Here is a 17,435-nt window from a genome sequence, read left to right as displayed (position 1 = left end):
TTGTTTGGATGAGTGGCGGGAATCATAGAACAACTTGGTTGACTCCATTTGACCTAGTTGAACAGTATGCGAGCATATAGTAAAACTAACAGCAAGGAGGAGCAGAGCTTCTTGAGTGACAGTAGGCAGGGCTGGTTGTTTGCTGGAAGGAGATGCAAGAGGAGAAACTATTCTCCCCTCTGGAAGAAAGTAATCGGGCATTGTGTATTTCAAGTTGCTTCACTCTAAGTGGACTGTAATTTGAAAGATCATTTTACAACTGTTGGATACACATTTAACCTAAACGTTAATCCTTTTTGAGGGTGTTTATCAAGTAGATAATGTTGTTAGATGATTTTACTCCATTTCCTTTTGAAGACATCCTGGGGTGAATAAGACCTGTCACAGCTTATCCAAAAATCAAAGTTAAAGTCAAAGATAGAAGGTTAAATCAAAGTCCTGTTTTCGATTAGTACCTGTCTGATATAATTTGCCTCTCCTTTAATTAATCTGTGTCCTTACCAGCTCTGTCTAACTTCTGGAACTGCAGAGACCTCAGGCTTTGTAACTTTACCTGAGTCTGCTTCCATTCATCTGCTCTCTCCCTCCTATGGCCAGTAAGAGGTATATTCACTTGCTCTGTCGTCTGACACATCCTCTTTCTCAACCTTGTGACGTGCCCTTGCCTTCACATCCTGGCCTTGTTAACTTTTTGGCTGTGTAGAATTCTTTCTATCACCCTAGGCTTGCTGTATGTAGCGTGCCTTTGCACCAGCCTCAAAGTACCAAGACTATTGAAGCTGCGTTCTGACAAACTGTGTTAGTGGGAATGACTGGGGTCTGCACCCGGGTCTTCCACTCGCCACAAGAGTTGTTATGCCCTTCTCGCTAAAGCTGAAACTTTGTGTGTCATTTTTACATTTTGGACTGAAAGTAGTAGATATTAGTAGTGATATACTTAGAGAAATAGTGTGTCTCAAACGCGTGGGTGATTCATTCACGCCCATTGTATTCGTTTTTTTTTTTTCGAACAACAGAAAATCAAACAAGACTGTTTCGAGTGACTTTGTGTGCCCTTCATTGCATCATAGGGTATGAAAGCTTTTGTAATCCTCTGTTGGCGGATGTCCAGCTGGATGTCCAGACTTTTTGTGTTGTGTGAGGGGCCGCACATTGTGACAGTCGTGCAGACCTGACTCTTGCTGGGCTGGTTGTTACCTTCTCAGCCCAACACAGGGGCCTCGGAGGAGGTAGAGGACCAGTCTTATGACTCAAATAGGCCAAAGCTGATTCAGAGCAATGTCCTGCTCACTGTTAAAAAGTGTCATTTCCTCTGACATGGCATCAGGCACTGGGAGGGGGGACTACAAATGTAGTAGTGCAGATGGATCAGAGTTGCTTTGTCTGTAGTTACAAATTGCGGTGTTTATACCCTGGATGCTGATTTGCTCAAATACGGGTATCCTGGGATAGAGCACTAAGCTTTAAGAGACCACTGCACCTTTTTCTTTCCTTCCCAAAAAAGTTGGAAAGGAAGGTTTTGAGTGAGGAACAAAAGCGTTCAATTTGCAGTGATCTCTTAATTTTACTCAAAACCTTTCTTTCTAACTTTTTTAGAAAGGAAAGAAAAAGGTGCTGTGATGTGATGTCAAACTTGTGGTTGATGGTCTCAGCTAATCAGCATTTAGGATTTTAATCAGCCTGTTTTATGATTAACAAATAACCACGAGGGGGTGGGGCATATGGCCAGTATACCACGGCAAACCTTTGTTCTTGGGCCCAACACATTGTGAAGTGTATAAACATTTATATTGAACCTTTATTTAAATAGAGAACTCAAACTTAGACCACGTTCTTTCTTACAGTTGAGCCCTGTATCCTGGAAAGAAAAAAAAGAAAACAAGGAAACACATGGATAGGAAGCACACAAATTAAGCAGTTGATGGCACAATGCTGTGATAAGAGCTGTCTGCTAAATGTCAGTCTATTTGTATTGAGTATTATGTGTACTGAGTATTATTGTAATGAGCCCGAAACAATGCCAGTGACAATACCTAATTTGCTTTGCAGTAGTCAATTTTCACACATTGTAGCCGCTTAACAGGTGCTTTTTTCAGTGTCAGTACATTCAAGAATGTAGGTAAACAATAACATACAAAATAACAGTCATAGAAAGGAAGATGCTGAGATTGTTGGCAGTGCGGCTGGCTACTTGCAAATATTGATTTGTAATTTAAAATACAAAACATATTTTATTTAAATACAGTACTTTCCAAAATTATCTTTAGGGTATTTTGTAATCATATTTTGAATCTATGTTCATCCCTGGCTATGTGAAAAGTTTAAATCCAAGCATCTGCCAAAGAAAATACCTTCCTCATGATAGCCCTATGCTAACATTAACAGATGGCAGTGATTATTTCCTGTAAAAATGTCTCATTGTTAAAAATCTAAAATTTTCTCCACAAACCAATGGCATTTCCTTTAAATTGGTGTACTTTGTCAGCAGAGGGCTAAATGCAAATCTGCAAATGTGAAATGTCACTATATTTCTCTGTGTCCTAGTGTTTCTGTGTCCTGTGTCCTAGGCTGGTCCAGCAATCTACCCAGCGGCCTCTGGTACACATGTACTGCTCCACCAGTCTCTTTCAGCAAAAAAAGATCTTTAATCTTTCTCCATTACAGCATAAAATACCTCAGAAAAATCATCTTAAAATGTATGTATTTCTCTGCCGGCCAATAAATCTTAATAATAAGACGTTGGTTTTTGGATGTGTTGGACAGTGCTGCTAGAAACCGTGACACAAACAAGTTAGTGTGCCCAACCCATCCACAACTTAGTATCCCCCCACACCACTCTTGCTGACCTCCATTGGTCTACTGTCTCAAAAAGCATTGACTTGTCATCTACAAATTCCTAAATGGCGTTGGACCTGTCTACCTGTCTGATCTACTGTCCAGTCTCCACCATGAATTTCCACGAACCCTACAGTCGAGCTCCAACAAAGTGCATCATGGACCAAGGACTTGCCTCCAAACAATAAGGGACTATGTCTTTCCCTCCCATACCTCTATCTCCCTTCCTGACAATCTCAGGGCTGTTTACATGGTTAGCGTTTTTTTAAAGCCCTTAAGACTTAACTGGATAAACCAGCGTACCTCACAGGTTTAAATTATAGTCTGTTTTTATATACAGTGGTTTAGATTAACATTGTGTATACAAAAAGTTGGCATGCTTAGGACTTGTTCGCTTGCTTTCAATGATTGCTTAAGGTCTCCAACCCATTGACATCACCAGTCGTTAGGTATTGCTCTGCCAGAGCTGTACTGCAGCCATCTTCAGTTCCTGCTTGTTCGAGTGCCTTTCTGCTTCCTGTCATTCCACTATGAATAAGAGAACCTTTTATGGCCACAATATAAATGTGAATATATGTGTAAAGGAACAACCTCAAAGCACAACACATAGTATCATTCTCAGCCCAAACTTTAGTATTTTACATATAAATCTACAGTACATTTAGTAAATTAACAGATGCTGATTTCACAATTTAGTGCCACTGGATTACACATTTAATACAAATGTAGAGTAAAAGGGGGCCAGAACACATTTTAATCACAGCATCAACAACCCACCCTGCTCTGTCAATGGGTTGTTTAGTGACCCAGCTGTTCTGTCCATTAGCTAGTCAAATGTAGTTGATATTAAACCAGCATTTCTACTTGTACCTTCTTAAGATGTATCGTAGGCAGTACGTCTTCATACTGCTGTGACACATTGACTGCTTTGGGACTTAACTTAAATTAGCCAGTTGAAAAGTTTTCAACCTTCAACTTAGGCTCAGCCAGCTGTTGCAAATTCTCTTCCCTGCTCCATGTAATATACAATCACGACAGTACATGCTAATTGACTGATGTCTACATTTTAGATGGCAAACAGCACACTTTGTCTACATGTGCTGCTAACATGTTTATAGTAGGCTTTGAGTTGAAAACTAGAGATCCTTTTCTCTTAATGCTCTGGTGTTTCATTGCAATGTTTCATCCTTTGTTGCTTGCTTTAGTTTCATTTTTTTCTCCATGCTGGTCCTACAGTAGCCGCAAACATAGTCGTTATGCACAGCATAATTCACTGACACCTTTCTCGCATTTTATGGACGAAGATGTGATGTAACATAGGGCTTATCAGAAATTGCCATTAGATATTATGTCAGTGTCTCTAAAGTATGCTTATGATGACATTATGTAAGCATAATTACCGAACATCAAATGTTACAGGTCACTGATTGGGATTTGTATGCATGGGAAATGCCGTAAGCAGAGGGATTGTTTCAACCCTGGTTTTCTTATCAGCTCAGTCACCGTTTCCCTTGCTAGGCCCTGTCTGAGTGTCTTTGAATGGCTTCGGCACGGCCCATACTCTCTGAATAAGCTCCAGTGCTCCGATGACCTTTTACAGATTACTTGATTTATTTCCCCTAAACCTGGTTTCCTTCATGTCCACTGTAATCTTCCATTATTTACAGCCAGGAAAGGCATAGCTTTCTATTCTTCTCACAGTATAAAGTATATCCTTATTACTGTGTTGCTTACTGAGGAAAACACATTTATTTTCATCTCTTTTCCTCTAAACCAATCATATGCTGGTAACATTGGAGTGGGTGTAATCGCAACAATCTCTGGATATCTTAATCAACACTAATTTGCCTTGGCTCCTGAACGTGTGCAGTATCGACTGAGATTACAAAATTTTTTAACTCTCTATGAAAGTGCGTTTGTACCACCATGGAAGTGGTTACCTTGGCAACAGATTGGAGCTGTGAGGAGCTGCACGTGTCATGTTGGCTGCGTACTGACCCTGAGGAATTCAGCTGTTGGATATGCATGCATCTTTTATGCATACAGTGTTCTGCTGCTCCACATTTCCTGGAATTGAAGCTTTGCCGCAACAAAAATCATTGACAGGAACTACAACTTTCATTTCAAGAAATTAAACATTTGGCTGTTTAATAAAATCCTCAACTGCAAATGAACCCCCCTCTACAGGCAATATCTTCAGTGTTGAGTACATTCTCTGCCGTGTTCTTGAAAGTCAGCAACGGGGCCCATCTTTTCTTCTCCCCAGATTGAGGTCTCACTTTAGACTCAGTTGCTATGACTTGCCTAGCGAATTAAATCTAATCAGCAGAGATGTTCTAACATAGTCAGAATGGCTGAGAACAAGAGATAGAGATGGAGCTGGTGTCCTCGCTCCTCGCCCCTGCAGTATCTGCTCCTGCGTCATACAGTTTCCATAGCACCATGAGCAGAACTCTCTGATGTTAACACATCATACCAACGAGTGTTTTTGTATCTTCCTCATTTTCTCTCTGACACTTGACAAGGTTAGATAGGAAAAATAAACCTTGTTGTGCTGTACACAATGATATTTGAAATAGCTGCTTAATATAAATTAATATAAGAGATGTTGCTTCTAACACTACATTTCCAAATTTGAATTAGGCTATGTTACTTTATTTTGTATATAACTTGATCGGTAGGCTACTTCTTAATTCGCATGAAAATTACACCTGTTTATTGATTTTCCCTGGTGAATTCAGTTTTATGCAATCTTTGTGTTCTACTCATTAGATTATGGCTGGAAAGCTTATTGGTTGTGTAATGTTGCTAATATTGGTCATGAATTTAAAGGTGTTGTAAATAGTTTAGGAATGAAATGTAAGATATCTTAGAAAAAACGGGCCCTAAAACAAATCAATACACTTCAAGCACTTGGGATCAACTGTGAAAAATCTTGCTGTGGCTTTTAGTCAACATACTTTATTTACTAGTGTAGAGATAAAAGAGCAAGACCTTATCTTATCAAGTGGATACTTCTCCCCTGTCATCTCTTTCTCTCTCTCTGTCTCACACACATACACGCACACACACACATCCACACACACCCACACACACCCACACAAACACACACAAACCCACGATTCACAAAAGGCTTATTGTAAGGTGACCAGATTGAAATAGATTCCCCCACCAAATGTTCAAAGCTTACCTAGTAATTTCACCCAGGAGTCGATGCTGTCTGTTGCTGTAGAAATCATTGATCAAAATCAGTTTTGCTGGAGCTTAAGTTTGGTACAGACACATTTTGTACATGCAATTCTGATTAAAGCATCTGATTATAAAAATGTTCCTTCTGTGGGCTAACCTTGAGACAGCCAGGAAGTGCAGACGAAAATAGGGGTACCATCCTTGGAAAATGGGGATGTCTGGTGAAATTAGAAGGGAGAAACTACATATGAGAGAAATATACTGCCAAAGTGAAATGACAAAAAAAAGACAAAAATAGTAGTTAACGGTAACCTTTCTACACAATATGTTTCAAGACAATGATGACTTTTTAAAGATCATATAGTTAATGGTTAAAATGTAATCTAAAATGTAAAGCTTTTTTTTGTGTTAGGGTTCTTCTGACCATGTGCACATACACTGTTAAAACAAAGAGCTTTAAAACACCAAAACCTGTGGCAACTGAGCTGCCACAAACTTTGAGACAAACCTCCAATTTTGCTGGTGTAGTGATACCACACAGTTTGTTGTTACCACGTAAACAGGAACTGGGAAAAGGTTTAAAACACCTTTTTGGGGGTGCTGTGAGACCTTAGTTTGGATTTTTAGTATAGATTTGATTTATGTACTGGATCTCTATGACAAAGAAGCGTCATTCACAAGTTTTGGGGGGAGTATCCAACCCGTGGTGTGGCTAATGTGTGATGGACGATCGGATGCATGCATGAATTGTCCCTTCCTTGGTTTCGTAGTGGGGTACAATGATTCATTTATGGATGCTCAGTTTGACCGTCATGTACAGTTGCCCCTATTTAATCAAACGCATGTTAGATGACTATACAGCTATAGTCATCAGAGCAGGGATACTGGTCAAAGGCTCTGATTAGGAGACACAAACCTTTGTATTTTTTGAAAGCTGTTTTTTGCAATTTCATTGGCTTCATGGGTTAGCTGCTAAGACAGCCTCTTTGCTGTGTTTTGATTGGCTGCACTGACACCTCTCTGTGGGTGTGACCCCTGATGCTGTTTGGAGGAAGAGAGGAAGAGAGGAGCTGGAACTGGCAGCAGCTGCTGTGTTCCTGGAAGAAGGAGTGGGGAGATGATTGAGGGATTTCACTGTGACCTTGTGTGATATACTCCTGTCTCCTGAGAGTCTGACTCCATACCAGCTTTATGTCTCCCTAGTTGAAATGTCATTCATCTCCCCTGCTCTGCTCTGCCCTACAGCATCTGGTGGAGAAGCTATTTGCAAGGCATTCTGATTGAAATGGGACAACACAAAGACTAATACATGGAAAATATGGCTTCTGGGAAGAAGGCTGCCAGTGCCATGTCCATTGTTGCTGTTGTGTGTGTGTCACAAAATGTAGGCAACAGCTGTGTCCTAGCCTGTTGGATCTGGGGTGGCTGCTGACCGCCAGGGTCTGTGATTACTGCCCTGTTGCCCCATCTCTCTCCACCTGCCCAGCTGCCCCATCTCTCTCCACCTGCCCAGCTGCCCCTTCTCTCCATCTGCCCAGCTGCCCCTTCTCTCCATCTGCCCTGTTGCCCCTTGTTTGACTCTCAGAACATGTGTAACTGCACCTTCAGTAGCAGTTACAGTATACGCTTGATTAGAACAGAGTTTCATTCACAGACTGCTTGTAGTTACATCGAGTAGCCCATGTATTGGGACAACAGAGGTGTTTATTGTTGTATTTTTAATGTAGTATCTCCAAGGAATAAATATGGAAATACCAAAAGGGGGCACTTTCAATTTAGACTACACACATGACCTGGGATCTTCCTTTATAAAGAAATCTCAGGTACATCTAAACTCCCAAAACCCCTATTTATGGTAGCAAAGAAAGATATTCATTAGTAAACTCATTAGTAAAGGACTTCACATTAATCAGGCGCATTATATAAAGTTAACGCTGTACTCAACGATATTTGGATAGAGATTTGTTTGGCTGTGTATTCCTTTGAGGTGCAAGGGTAGTGAGTGTGTATGTTAGGACAAAATGACACCAACACTTCTGAACTTCATATAACAAAAGGCAAGGACCGCAACGCACGGCCTCTACACAATAACCCTTGAGGTTCAGGTGGCAAACAAGAAACTCAAATAGACAACATAATTAGTGATGAGGAGCTGGTGTCAGTGGGGCGCCCTGCTGCCATCATCTCCTGCTGGCGGTTAGTACGCTGGCGAGGCGGAGCACCGGAGAAGCAGAGGGCATGCAGCAACACGCAGCCCACTCCAAATTGAATGCATATAATCAGGAGTAGATATTGACGGTTGTCTTGTGCATGCACTAATGCTGTATAAAAACATACTTTCCTAATAAGAAACACCAGCAAAGCCAAATGTCCAAATACATAAGAGAGAAAAAGGGGCTGAACATTATTTTTTTTATTACATGAATTTGCATTTGTGATGATGTCACTTCTGTGGAGCACAGTAAGTCAGCACAGTCTGAACAATGGCTGTATTGATTTTGCTTCAAAGGCTTTACTGTTATAGCAAAAACGTTTTAACTACCATTAATCATTAATGATCATTTGTACCACTGCTTTCCTATTAGGAATTTCATTTTATTGGGGAAGAGCTTTGTTATTTAAACTTTCATTTTATTTGGGCAATTTCTACTGTGTCTTCCTTTCCAAATACCCATCCTATACAACCTCCGAGAGAGGAATATAGCCTTGCAGACGCTATGAACACTGATTTTACTGCATTCTTACCTGCAAATAAAACACACATTCAATCTACTGTAATTGTCTTAGATCATTTTGAATGCAGATCTTGTAATTGCAAATTCTTCACACAAACATTTCCCTCATACTGTTAGTTAGTCCAGTGGGGAGTCTGTGAGAAACTGTATTTTATAGCTGACCTAGCATTAACTCATAATGAATCATGACCAGACTTTGGATCAGTGCCTATTTATTGTAAGTCCAATGTAGGCTGGATGATACCAAATAGGTAATGTGTTAGTCCCATTTGGAATATAGAATATATTGAAGATGAGGATTATTATAATATGAATACAAATGTATTAAATTTTTTTAGATAAAAATAATCTGGTTATATTTTAATGTCTTAACATATTTTCCAAAAGTACTGTTTGTTTTTGTTCTGTTTAAAAAACAACAAAAAAATCCTATGCTTTCCTTGTTAGTTGATAGTAACTGATTTGGAATGTGTTGGACTGGCGGTGAGGTGTGCTATAACTGTGCCGTGTAACAGAAGAGATGGGGGTTTTTAGTTGGTCGGCTAATTGCACTTAACTTTGTCAGAAACAATTTAGAGCCTGCCTGACAAGCGTGGTTCAGCCTGGTTGTTTCTAATTTCATCTTCTGCAGTGCTGTCCTGACCTAATCAGTAGGCTGGCAAGTCTAAGGCCAAGCAGTGTGGAGATTATTTAAAGAGGACTGGGTCGAAGGAGCGCTCCGCTTGGTTTATGAAGTCAATAACTCAGGATGCGCTAGCCTGGAGTCAGCTGGCATTAATGTAGGATTAAATGCATTATATTGACACAGTCTTTCTTTTCCCGATGACCCCTCCCCAACCTCTACTCCCTACACAGTGCAGTGTCTGGAGATGACAACTAAAAGGAAGATCATCGGGCGCCTGGTGCCGTGCCGGTGCTTCCGGGGTGAGGAGGAGGTCATCTCAGTGCTGGACTACTCCCACTGCAGCCTTCAGCAGGTGCCCAAGGAGATCTTCAGCTTTGAGCGCACGCTGGAGGAGCTCTACCTCGATGCCAACCAGATTGAGGAGCTGCCGAAGGTTGGTTCTGCTGGGGCTGCGGGCACTATGACAGGGTTTTGGGCAAAGTCTGGAGCCAGAACTAAACTGGGGCTTGGGGATAAAAGTGGGTGAACTGAAATTAGGCTCCAGCCTCATTTTCACAAAGCCAAGTCATATTTCACAGCCATTCCCTTGAATTTCCCTGAGCTTTACAAAGCATGGCATAATGATCAATGGTAACATTCCCTCAGCTCTCTGGGCTCTCCATGTGGCGCTCGGTGATGATTAGGTAAACAGGTTGCTAAGACAACCTGACCCGCACAGACTACCAGTGACATAATGTCCTTCCTGTCTCTGAATGAGTTCCAGAGAAGCAGAACACACACACACACACACACAAAGAAACACACACAAATACTAATAAACACAGACACAAACACACACACAGAACAGTGCGGAGGGGTGGCAAATATGGTTAGAAGAGAAAGAGGTTGGGTGTAAAGCCGCACCATGTATGTCCCCAGTCATTGGCAGATTAAATTAATCTATGGGACACACACACTGTGCCTGTTCTTTCCACTCAGTAGATTTGCCGACTCTTATCTAACCTTCATGCTGAATAGAAAACAATAATCAGTGCATGTTGCTTTCATTAACATTTTAAACAAAATCTATTACAATCTTGATTGATATTCTGTTTTCCGAAAATAGTCTTTGTTTGAAACTCCAAGCTGCTCATCCAGCATAGAATAGTGTCACGCTGTTATGCAGTTCAGTTATGCTCAGTACAACATTGATGAAGATTAACAATGAATTGACTGAATGTGTACGGTGAAATTAGTAATGACAAGTTTATGATTGGTTCTGTTGAGTTTCTTTAACACTGTTTAAGTGCAGCCAACCCCCAATTAGAGGCCTACAGGAGAATCATGAACAAGTCACAGTTCTCTGTGACGTTCGTTTGGTCAACGGTTTTTGTGAAGAGCCACTGTTTGGCTCCTCGTGGTGTTGTGTAAGAACATGGCATTGATAGAGCCAAAGTGTGTGTTCCTTTATGTAAGTGAGGCTCGTGTATATCAGAGTAAGTCCTCGGGGGAAGACTGGACAACGCTGTCTCTCCTCTCATCTCCAATCTCCCATTGATGTTCAGTAGATACTGCCCCTTTGGCTCTTACCGCTCTTAACAAGTAATGGCTTCTCATAATGGTCATGTTACAGTAATGTCCTGACTGGATGTGAGTTCCAAATGGCTCCCTCTTTTGTAGTGCCTTATTTTGGACCAGAGCCCTATGATCCTGGTCATAGGTAGTGGGTTAAGTAGGGAATAAAGGGCCATTTGGGACAAAGACCCTTACAACATCTCCCTCTGTGATCTCTCCTTGACATAGACAAAGTAATGGACTGCAGCCAAAGATAAGATACATTGTATACATTAGTATATTTTATATATAGTTAGATCCGGAAATATTTGGACACTGACACAATTTTCATATTTTTGTCTTTGCACGCCACCGCTATGGATTAGAAATGAAACTACTGAGATGCAATTGAAGTGCAGAATTTCAGCTTTAGTTAAAGGGGTTCAACAAAAATATTGCATGAAACCAGGTGCGAAAATCCAATATCAACTTTGGAGGGGACAATTACATGACATTTTCTCAAGTGCACTTCTTGAGTGTGACACCAAACGTATTGCTGTAATACTGTTTTAGTTTGCGCCATCGTTTTGCTCGCTACTGTAGCTCTGCAAATTCAGCTATTGTGTGTGATCCTTACCAAAAACTTAAAACAAACTTACTCGATTAATCTCACGTTAACTATGTGCATTGAGTGCCTTTCAGACGGTAGACACGAACACTGCCACCTTGCCAGCTAAGGAACTCTACATACACTGCACTGCAAGCTTCTCTCATCGACTCAAAATTAAACAGCTGCAAACACTGGTTGATGTTACTCTAGCTTGCTAGCTAACGTCAGCTAACCGCTAGCTATCCTAAATGGTTTGTTCATGGGTCTTTCTGCCTTAAGTTTTGTCTCCAACAAGTGAAATCCTTGCTCGATCGGGTTTAAATGTGAAAACTCTCAAATTAAAGCTGAGAGACTGCACTTTAAGTCAAAATCCATTATTTTACTGTAACTTGAATATATTTTGGTAAAGAGACAAAATATATCAGCTGATGCAGGTCTGCTCCTATCATCATGTCAGATTGTATACCTGTCTATTTATTCATCAGTTTACTCACTCAGTCAGATGTTGTTGATTGTACTAGCATGCAGGTGCATGCTCACCCACCACCCCTGCGTCCACCTGTTTGGTTCTGTGTTCCTTGTGGGGGGATTGGTACTGCGTACCTTCATCATTGCCATGGGAATTGCATTAATAATGTCAAGGTTATGCTATTGTTGATACCATCATTTACACGATCATGTGAGGTCAATGTATTACCTTAGAGGAGAAGATCGTAATGCTTTCATGTACTGGGCTGAGCATACGTTCTCCAATAAATGATTCAACTAATATGTGGTGTTTTCTGTCTGAACTTTTACCCAGACACACCTATTATTTGAAGTGCAATCCAGATGACTACTTCATAAAGTTGGTTGAGAGAATGCCAACAGTGTGCAAAGCTGGCATCGAGGCGAAGGGTGGCTAGTTTGTTAGCTCTCACGTGGATGCACTGAGCAGGCTAGATACTGAGCCATGGGGAGCAGAAAAGAACTGTCAAAAGACCTGCGTAAAAAGGCAATGGAACTTTATAAAGATGGAAAAGGATATCCAAAGCCTTGCAAAAGGCCAGTCAGTACTGTTCAATCACTTATTAAGAAGTGGAAGATTCGGGGATCTCTTGATAACAAGCCAAGGTCTGGTAGACCAAGAAAGATTTCAGCAAAAACTGCCAGAAGAATTGTTCGGGATACAAAGAAAAACCCACAAGCAACCTCAGAAGAAATACAGGCTGCTCTCGAAAAAGACAGGCTGCTCTCAAGGAGCACAATATGACTATACTTGTACAAAAATTTGCTACATGGTTGATTTGGCACAAAGAAGCCTTTACTGTGCCAATGCCATAAAAAAGCCTGGTTACAATATGCTCAACAACACCTTGCCTCGCCTCATAGCATCTGGCACACTGTAATTTGGAGTGACGATACCCAAATAGAGCTTTATGGTCAAATGTGTGAAGAGGGGTCAACAAGGCCTATAGTGAACAGTGATAACAGAATAGTATCCCCAATGTAAAGCATAGTGATGTTTTGGTAGTGTGTGAGCTCTAAAGGCACTGGGAATCTTGTGAAAATGTATGACAAGATGAATGCAGCATGTTATCAGAAAATACTGGCAGACAATTTGCATTCTTTTGCACGAAAGCTGCGCATGGGACGGTCTTGAACTTTCCAGCACGACAATGACCCTAAGCACAAGGCCAAGTTGACCCTCCAGCGGTTACAGCAGAAAATGGGGAAGGTTCTGGAGTGGCCATTGCTGTCTCCTGACCTTAATATCATTGAGCCACTCTGGGGAGATCTCAATCGTGTGGTTCATGCAAGACGACCAAAGAGTTTCCATGACCTGGAGGCATTTTGCCAAGACTAATGGGCAGCTATACTACCTGCAAGAATTTGGGGCCTCATAGACAACTATTACAAAAGACTGCACGCGGTCATTGATGCTAAAGGGGGCAATACACAGTATTAAGAACTTAGGGTATGCAGACTTTTGAACGGTTCATTTTTTTCTTTGTTGCCATGTTTTGTTTTTTGATTGTGCAATTCTGTTATGACCTACAGTTGAATGTGAATCCCATAAGAAATAAATGACATTTGTTTTGCCTGCTCACTCCTGTTTTCTTTACAAATGGTACATATATTACCAATTGTCCAAGGGCATGCAAACTTCTGAGCACAATTGTATATTATGTTTCTGAGACACAATATATTGAGACATCATATATTTGTTTTTCACTGAAATATTATTGGTTACAAGACATTATTAAAGGATGCAAAATGTCTGACATAATTTGTCTTGGTTTCAGCCTTTATATATAAAAAAGCTGAATTTCTGGTAATATATACACTACAGGCCAAAAGTTTGGACACCTTCTCATTCAATGCATTTTCTTTATTTTCATGACTATTTATATTGTAAATTCTCACTGAAGTCATCAAAACTATGAAGCACACCTGTGTAGTGAAAACCATTTCAGGTGACTACCTCATGAAGCTCATTGAGAGAACACCAAGGGTTTGCAGCGGTATCAAAAAAGCAAAGGGTGGTTACTTTGAGGAATCTATGTTTTCAGTTCTTTCACACTTTTTGTTAAGTACATAATTCCTCATGTGTTCATTCATAGTTTTGATGCCTTCAGTGAGAATCTACACTGTAAATAGACATGAAAATAAAGGAAACGCATTGAATGAGAAGGTGTGTCCAAACTTTTGGCCTGTACTGTAAATATATTTGTGTCTAATAAATACACATTTTTACATAGATAAATAAACAATACATAGACATCTGAATACGTTACATGTATCCATGGTGGTACTTGTTGGTACTGTAGTGGCTGGCGTTTTCTGTATGTTTGTGCATGTAAAAGTTGATCTATTCATTATTTCATGTTACACAGCAGTTAGAATGGTAATTGTTCACCTGTTATCTCAAACATTGCATATCGCTTTGATGATGCATGTGCACTCTATAACCATTCATAGCACCCTTTTCAACTCCTTTTCTACTGTTTCTCTCTCTCTGTTCCATCTCTCTTGCTTTTTTTCTGTCTCCCTCCATTCTCTATCTCTTTTTCCCTTTCCCTCTAAATTATCTGTCTCTGTTTCTTTTTCTTTCTCTCTAAGGAGGGCTGATCTGGCTCTGGCTGCCTCAATATAGAACTAATGTTGTCCCACCAGGTTACTCAACTGAGAGAGTGGCTGCTCTTGCAGTGATCAAGGGGAAATCCATCTGAACACTGAGAGAGGCGTTGCCTCAGCATTTCTCACATAAAACAGCACATCATCATTAGAGACCAGTCTCACTGAAACTCAGGGCACCGAGTCTTTCCAAGTCTATGCTCTTTCAACTGACAGGGCTAAGAGGCAAATAAACATGTACCACCAGTATAACTTTTTGGTTTTCTGTTGTGCCTCTCTTCAAAGCAACTATTTAACTGTCAGGCTCTCCGGAAACTGAGCCTGCCTGACAATGACCTCTCAACCCTACCAACCTCCATAGCCAGCCTTGTAAACCTGAAGGAGTTAGACATCAGTAAAAACGGTAAGCAAGTGACATCTATCCATTAATATCTGCTAATTTCTACTCAGATCCATCCACGTTGTACTGTCTGCTGATAGTCATTTCAGAAAAGGATGCCCCCAAGTGTAGCGTTGTCTCATACACACAGTAGTACATACAGGGTCCTAGGTTGATCCAGTGGTCTAAGCCACCGCCTCCATGGCACAGAAATATTTGGAAATAATATCTATAACACCCACATGTTGCACATTATGGTAGCAATGCACACCGGAAACACACATAGCCATTAGCAATGCACACAATGCATTGCACACTCCCTTATAGTATGATGTGATATAATATTATTTGACATGTGTGTTAAAAATTGGCAGGGGGGTTCATTTGTTTTGAATGACGCACGTTTCCATTCCACCTTCAGGTATTCAAGAGTTCCCAGACAACATTAAATGCTGTAAATGCCTATCTGTTGTGGAGGCCAGTGTAAATCCCATTGCCAAGTAAGTGAAGAGGGGAGTCAGCGTATCGTCGTGGCGGAGTGGTTGTGTAGTCACTTGGGACGTTGCATTATCATCGCCAACAGCCTTGTCAGTTTCTATGTGCCAAGCAACTGTGGATTACCTCAGTAACAAAAAAACATGAATATGTTCTCAGTGAATTGGCTGTATAAATTATGGGTGTACTTTTTAATAATGAAGTCACCCCATAGCAACTTCAAAATGAACAGATAAACAGAATGTGGAAACAAAAACATTTGGTGGAATTGAGGATTTTGTGGGAATTTAAATGATTAGCAGAAAAACATTACAAAAAATTCCATCATGCGTCACTGCCTTGCCTTGCTTAATTCTCTTAATGTGCAGTACATCATGTAAATACAGCATTTGTTAAAATATTAAATAGTTTCCTGTCCTTGCAGAAGTTAATGCAGGTCTTCTTGATAGTGCTTGACATAATATGCCTTCTGCTGTTAAATACATTGGAAAACCATAAGGGAGTTGCACTGTTGCTGAGCAATATTTACGCCATAAATGTTGCATTTGTTGGTGGGAAATCATAGTTTGACATACAAATGGGTCCTTGTAGACCAGAGAAAGACAGTACTGCTGCTCAGCTCAGGTATATGAGTCATTCTTTAGTGCTGTTGTGCACTAGCTCCACTGACAGGGCTGAGTGCAGCTGGTTCAAGGGAGTTGTCTGGGGAATGAGGATCCCTTGTAAATCCTGCAACCTAACAGGACCCCTGACCTCTCTCTCCCTCTTTTTTCTCTCTCCCCTTCCCCTTCTCCCCTTGTCCATCTCTCCACTTCAGGCTCCCAGACGGCTTCACCCAGCTCCTAAACCTGACCCAGCTTTTCTTAAACGATGCCTTTCTGGAATACCTCCCTGCCAACTTTGGGAGGTGATTTAAGCCTGTAGAAAATGGTTGAGGCCAACAAATTGTTTCTGCATGGACATCTACATTTAGGGCATCTGCCATTTGATTTTATTTGGCTAGATTTCCAATTGGCTTATTCTTGATGACCTGGTTAGAGTTAAATGTCCAGGAGAGATCAATCAATGAATTATACTTGTGAAGCAGGACATTGATCGCATCATAACGGAGGTTTCCCAATGGTGCTCACAGAAGTTATGTGTGGAAAAATACAAGGATACATCCTCTATCTCTGTAATTCAGCATCAATACAGAGTCCCTGGTTCTGGGGTTGTTGGGCCTGGAGCCACTGGCGGAAATGCAAGGGTCTCTCCTCTGTGTATGGATGGGGTTTGGATTGGAGCTTTTATTCCATTCTAGGTTACAAGTATGCCCGTGTGGGTTCTCTGCACACAACCCCTGTTAAACGTCACTTGCCTGGGGCTTGCATAAATAAAGCAATGCGTTCAGCAACATCGTGTATCTGGTTTTGTGATGAATGGAGAATTATTCATCAAAACGGCTGTGGTATTGCTCCTGGGCTTGGAGTAATGGAATTTGTTGGTTGGGGCATTATTTTATAATCTTCAATAAGTTACAGTACGCTCCTATGCATTAGATTACAATTTATTTACAATGAGAAGGGAAAATATGTTTTCTATCTTGTTTGTATCATCCACTATCTTTCAGACTTTCCAAGTTACGGATCCTGGAGCTGCGAGAGAACCACCTGAAAACGATGCCAAAGTGAGTGAATCACCATGCTGTGACCTCTCCTTGCATGACATCACAGAGGCAGTTGGAGTTAGCTAAAGAGACAAGTTTCAAAGTAGGATTGAAAGGTCATAGGGAAAGACAGCCCAGGCTCAAACTAATCTATGGTCTTTGCCAACACCAAAAATTATAAATAACTTGCAGCCAACACTGAGAATTAATATATATATAAAAATATGTATATGTAAAAATAATATAATAAAATAAGTATTTCATTGCTATGT

The 17,435-nt window shown here is 40.7% G+C and overlaps 1 protein-coding gene across 12 annotated transcripts in view; it reads left to right on the top strand.

Moving 5' to 3' along the window:
* lrrc7 (leucine rich repeat containing 7) overlaps positions 1 to 17,435 on the top strand; it is a 100,876-nt gene that overhangs the window by 45,164 nt on the left and 38,277 nt on the right. For all 12 annotated transcript variants that reach the window (XM_020049317.2, XM_034293809.1, XM_034293808.1 and 9 more), the window contains exons 2-6: positions 9,615 to 9,817; positions 14,930 to 15,047; positions 15,445 to 15,523; positions 16,336 to 16,425; positions 17,128 to 17,184. In XM_020049317.2, the coding sequence (XP_019904876.1) occupies positions 9,629 to 9,817; positions 14,930 to 15,047; positions 15,445 to 15,523; positions 16,336 to 16,425; positions 17,128 to 17,184 (533 nt within the window). In that variant the 5' untranslated portion in view covers positions 9,615 to 9,628. The remainder of the gene's footprint in view (positions 1 to 9,614; positions 9,818 to 14,929; positions 15,048 to 15,444; positions 15,524 to 16,335; positions 16,426 to 17,127; positions 17,185 to 17,435) is intronic.

This window comes from Esox lucius, chromosome 8 (genome assembly GCF_011004845.1).
Source record: "Esox lucius isolate fEsoLuc1 chromosome 8, fEsoLuc1.pri, whole genome shotgun sequence".
Taxonomy (NCBI): domain Eukaryota; kingdom Metazoa; phylum Chordata; class Actinopteri; order Esociformes; family Esocidae; genus Esox; species Esox lucius.
This window is presented reverse-complemented; position numbering and strand designations above follow the sequence as displayed.